This window comes from Octopus bimaculoides, chromosome 9 (genome assembly GCF_001194135.2).
Source record: "Octopus bimaculoides isolate UCB-OBI-ISO-001 chromosome 9, ASM119413v2, whole genome shotgun sequence".
NCBI classification, from domain to species: Eukaryota; Metazoa; Mollusca; class Cephalopoda; order Octopoda; family Octopodidae; genus Octopus; species Octopus bimaculoides.
In genome coordinates this window covers 44,245,819-44,251,718 of record NC_068989.1, presented here as the reverse complement: position 1 = coordinate 44,251,718, position 5,900 = coordinate 44,245,819, and the positions used below count along the sequence as shown (strand labels likewise).

Below are 5,900 nucleotides of genomic sequence, written 5' to 3'. Positions count from 1 at the left end.
TCTGCCTTACCATTTTCTAGAAATATTAAATCTTGGAACACATTCTAATATTTTCTAGTATCTATGATGAAATACCGTAATTGCTTTCAGTTCTATTAATATAATAAACAAAAAACCAAAAAAAAAAAATCAAGCATTTGGAAAAAAAATGATGACATAGACTGATGGGACAGATATCAGATAAAGAACAACTTCCATCATTTTGGGGCAGTATTACAACAATGTCTGTTTAGTTGCTTGAGCAATTGGTTTCAATCAAGATGTTCAGTTTCTAATCAACAGGGAAACACTCACGTACAAGCTGTAAGTAGTTCCGGTCAGTAATCTCAACAAATTGTTTTTCATCTCGGCTGAAGATGAAAACGTTACCCGTGCGAACGTCGATCCAAATGGCATGGAGACGAATTTGGTTCTTGGACAGCTTGTCGTGTAGAATTGGAAAAGTGGCAATATGTTGCAGTTGTTGAAGGCAGTTTACCTGTGAAATGTACAGAGAAAGAATGGCTTGATCAGTCTTGGAATTTACAAAGTTTTATTTTTCTTTCACTGGTTTCAGTCACTGTACTGCGGCCATGCTGGAGCACTGCCTTAAAAGGTTTTAGTCAAACAAATCAACCCCAATATTTACTGTAAGTCTGGTACTGATCTTATTCATCTCTTTTGCTGAAGTGATATGTTACGGGGATGTAAACAAACCAATACCAGTTATCAAATACAAACACGAAGACACACACACACACACATATATATATATATATATATATATATATATATATATATATCATCATTATCATCATCATCGTTTAATGTCTGCTTTCCATGCTAGCATGGGTTGGACGATTTGACTGAGGACTGGCGAACTAGATGGCCACACCAGGCTCCAATCTGATCTGGCAGAGTTTCTACAGCTGGATGCCCTTCCTAACGCCAACCACTCAGAGAGTGTATATGTATATATATATATATGGAGCAGGAGTGGGTGTGTGGTAAGTAGCTTGCTTACCAACCACATGGTTCTGGATTCAGTCCCACTGTGTGACACCTTGGGCAAGTGTCTTCTACTATAGCCTAGGGCAGACCAAAGCCTTGTGAGTGGATTTGGTAGATGGAAACTGAAAGACGCCCGTCGTGTGTGTGTGTGTGTGTGTGTGTGTGTGTGTGTGTGTGTGTGTGTGTGTGTGTGTGTGTGTGTGTGTAAGTTTGTATGTTTGTCCCCCCACCATCGCTTGACAACCAATGCTGGTGTGTTTACATACCCGAAACTTAGCACTTCAGTAAAAGAGACTGATAGAATAAGTTCTAGGTTTACAAAGAATGAGTCCTGGGGTTGATTTGGTTGACTAAAGGTGGTGCTCCAGCATGGCTGCAGTCAAATGACTGAAACAAATAAAAGAGTGTGTATATATATATATATATCATTAAGATAGAAGAAATACACATAATTATATATATATATATATATATATATATATATATACACACACACACACACATATAAGTATATCATCATCATCATTACCCATTACCATTTAACATCCATTGTCCATATGCTAGCATGGGTTGGACGGTGTGACCAGGGCTGGCAAGCCAGTGGGGTTACACAAAATTCTAGTCTGATTTGGAATGGTTTCTATAGCTTGATGCTCTTCCTAATACCAACCACTTTACAATGGATTGTGTGCCTTCACCAAGAGGGCAAGTCAAATTCTGTGATAGCAACTACTGTAGAAAGTCTAGAAGCATTGTGCAATGAATTGTAGCTTGCTTTAAGTCATCAGGATCGAGAGACGCTAAACCCAAAACCAGTAGACCTTGTAAAACTTCACCAAGACAGGATCGTATTATGGTTAGAATGTCCCTGAAGGATAGGTTTAAGAGTGCTGCTGAGATATCTTGCAAGTTTAGCTCTATTTCGGTCAACATATCACACAAAACAGTTTCTCAGAGGTTATGAGGTTCTGGGTTGCTTGCTCAGCAGGCACCAGCAAAGAAACCTCTGATCTCCAAGAAGAATCAAAGAGCCTGTCATCATTTCACTCATGAAAATGTCGTTTGGACAGAAGAACAGTGGTCACAGGTTCATTTTAGCGATGAATCAAAGTTTAATGTGATTGATTCCGATGGCAGGATGTATGTTTGATGAAGAAGTGGCAAAAGGTTATCTCATGCATGTGTGAAGAAGACACTGAAATATGGAGGAGGCAGTGTAATGGTACAGGGAGTAATTTCTGCTACTGGTTCTCGTCCACTTATTTGCCTACAAGGGACTGTCAATGCTGAAGTCTGCAAGCAGATTCTTAGATATCATACCCTTCCACATCTCCAATCCTCACCAGTTCAATCTCCTATCTTTGTGCAGGACAACACTCCCTGTTACACTGCGAAGAGAGTCAAAGATTTTTTGAGTGATGAAGGGGTTGATCTCATGGACTGGCCACCTCAAAGTCACAATCTCAACCCTATAGAAAACGTTTGGAAGATTATTGGAGATGGGGCACAAAGGAGAAATAAAAAAAAAACCAAGATAAACTCTGGGAATTATTGAAAAACAAATGGAACAATATTACTCTATCATTTTGCAAGAAATTAATTCAGTCCTGAAGTAACAGATGTCAGGTCATTGCTCATGGTACAATGCATAGGATTGAACCCGGAGCCATGTGATGGGGAAGTAAACAGCCACTCCACCAGCTATATTGTTAGAAATAACAGACACAAAAAAAAAAACGTAAAATAATATAAATTATGGTTGTCAAACCTGAGATAATTTATCTTCAATAGGAAACTTGTTTTCTGGATCAATATTTACTTGGAAATTGAGTTGGCTAAATCGGCCTTGGAAAGTAAGAGGTCCAACAAATTTACTGTCCAGTTGGTCAAATTTTCTAACACTTGCAACACCATATTTCTTTAACCACATTTGAAGAGGAGTCCCTGCATGTGTATGGCATTGATTTTTTAAACTGAACAGAAGATTCATGGCCTGAAAAAAATAATAACAATAATAACCGTTTATAAAATTTTTAGAAAAATAATAATGATTTTTAATACAGGCACAAAACATGAGATTTTGGGGGAGGGTTTAGTCAATTAAATTGGTCTTAGGACTAGTGTTGGTGCTGGTGCCATGTAAAAAAAGCACTGGTGTTGGTACCATATAAAAAGCATTGGTGCAGGTGTCACATAAAATGCACCGGTGATGGTGCCACATAAAAAGTATCCAGCACTCTCTGTAAAGTAGCTGGCATTAAGAAGAGCATCCAGCTGTAGAAACCAAGCCAAAACAGACTATGGAACCTGGTGCAGCCCCTGATCTTGCCAGTTTCTGTCAAGGCATCAAACCCATGCCAGCATGGAAACATCATTTAACATCTGTTTTCCATATTGGCATGGGTTGACAGTTTGACCAGAGGTGGCAAGCTGCACCAGGCTCCAATCTGATTTGGCATGATTTCTATGGCTGGATACCTTTCATGATGTTAAATATCTACCAAAAAATACAATTGGTATTTTCTGATCAGTAATCTTGTCCTTTAATTCCAATACCCTCTGTGTGAGTGTGTGCACACATGTGCACTAATGCAAGTACCATTTCACTCTCTCTCATCACCATCTGACCTACTGTCAACACTCACTCACTTCTATTTTTCTTAGATAAATATATAAGGCATGTGGCTTAATGGTTAGGGTATTCGATCACTATCATAAGGTCGTGAGTTTGATTCCCAGTGGTGCGTTGTGCCCTTGAACAAGACACTTTATTTCACATTACTCCAGTTCACTCAGCTAGCAAAAATGAGTAGTACCTGTATTTTACAAGGGCCTGTCTTGTCACACTGAATCTCCCTGAGAACTACATTAAGGGTACATGTGTCTGTGGAGTGCTCAACCACTTGCATGTTAATTTCACAAGCAGGCTGTAGATTGGATCAATTAAAGCCCTTGCTACTTTATGTGTGTGTGTGTGTGTGTGTGTGTGTGTGTGTGTGTGTGTGTGTGTGTGTGTGTGTGTGTGTGTGTACGCGTGTACACACATACACACAATGGGGTACTGCAAAGTTCCTGGCTTTAAGGGTATCACAAAAGGTCTGGTTAGAGGCCCAAATTTCTGAGTTCTTATACAAGGCTTAGAAAAACTGAAGGACCACTGCAATAAGTAAGTGGATCTGAGAGGGGAATATGTTGAATAAAATCATAATTAACTGATCCTCCTATATTTTCTTTTGCCCAATGCCAGGAACTTTTCAGCAACCCCTCCTCTGTGCGTGTGTGTGTATATATATATATATATATATATACATACATATATTCCACCACATTTCTTAAAAATTGTGGCAGAGGCCTTGGTCTCGGGACCACTCATGTCTAGAAACTGAGGTTGGGGGGTAAGCAAGGGCATGCTCTCCATAGAAAATCCAGCTCCGAAAAAACCTCATGATAATAGCAAAGGAGGGCTGGCGAAGTCAGTAGAAGCACTATGTGATGAGGTGGAGATGGTGAGAGGGTTTTGTTATTTGGGAGATAGGGTGAACGTGAAGTAGCTGTGACAGCAAGAGCGAGACTTGACTGGGTGAAGTTCAGGGAATGTAGAGCATTGTTATATGGGAAAAGGTTATCATTGAAGACAAAAGGAAAGGTCTATAGCAGTTGTGTGAGAGCTACAATGCTGTATGGTAGTGAGACATGGTGTTTGAAGGGGAGAGAGAGACAGTAATTTTGAGAAGGACTGAGAGGGCAACGGTGAGAGAAATGCGTGGCATGAGACTGTTTGATAAGAGGAGAATTGAAGACTTGATGAGGATGCTGGGGGTTGGAGGAACCAGTGGAACAGCTGGCAAGAGCGAATGGAGTGTGGTGGTATGGGCATGTGTTGAGGAGAGATGAAGAGCATGTTCTGAGGAGGGTGAAAGTGAAGTAGACCAAGGAAAATGTGGAGGGGACAGGTGGAGGAGATTGGGAGGGTTGGCTTGAGAAGGGAGGATGCCCAAAACTGGGCAAGATAGCGAGATGGTGTGAGGGCGGTTGCTATAGCACTGAGGTAGATCTGGCCACCCCCTGTTAATGGGGACAAAACCCGGACTTAAAATGATGGATGATATATATATATATATATATATAAGCTTCTTTCAGTTTTCATCAACCAAATCCATTCAATTCCTAGAAGACAGAGAAACTTTGTTCAATAGCATGCAGAGTCAAGAATATTTGTGTTCTATAACAAAATTTTGTTGTAGCTAGCATTCAAAGAAGCTTGGATCCACAGAAAGCGGAACCAGCCTCAAATGAATGGAAATTGCCTATTTTCTATTGAACATGGAGAAGCTTTGTTCTACAATATGCAGAATCAAGCATATTTATGTTCCATAACAAAGTTTGAGAAAGCCAGTATTCATACAAGCTTGGCTCTAATAAAAGAAAGAAATTGGTCTGTGAGTGAAGTGAACTTACCTTGCAGTCTGAATGTCCACACACAAATATATGTCGTACGTTGTTGAGGTGACAGGCAACTTCGATTGCACCAGCTTCAGCTGTCACAGTATTGAATGTAATAGCATCTCTTGGAGGAAACAGATTACCTGCATTTCGAACAATATAAGCATCACCACAATCTATTTTGGTGAATTGTGATGGCAGAACACGGTTATCAATGCAGGAAATAAACAGGAAATTAGGCTGAAAGGAAAAAAAAAATGAAGAATAAAGAAACGGCATCATCATTATCATCAAACATCCATTTGCCGTGCTGACATGGGTTGGATAGTTTGACCAAAGCTGGTAAGCTGGAGCTGGGGAGCTGCACAAGGTTCTATTTGGCAAGGTTTGTATGGTTGGATGCCCTTCCTAACACCAACCACTCCAAGAGCATAGCAAGTGTTTTTTACATGCCACCGACATGGTTG

The 5,900-nt window shown here is 40.1% G+C and overlaps 1 protein-coding gene across 1 annotated transcript in view; it reads right to left on the bottom strand.

Moving 5' to 3' along the window:
- Window positions 1-6: 6 nt before the first annotated feature.
- Window positions 7-5,900, bottom strand: part of LOC106873260 (beta carbonic anhydrase 1) — an 11,883-nt gene continuing 5,989 nt past the window's right edge. The window contains exons 2-4 of the mRNA XM_014920552.2: window positions 5,449-5,673; window positions 2,759-2,983; window positions 7-478 (exon numbers count right to left, since the gene is read on the bottom strand). Of these exons, the coding sequence (XP_014776038.1) occupies window positions 272-478; window positions 2,759-2,983; window positions 5,449-5,673 (657 nt within the window). The 3' untranslated portion in view covers window positions 7-271. The remainder of the gene's footprint in view (window positions 479-2,758; window positions 2,984-5,448; window positions 5,674-5,900) is intronic.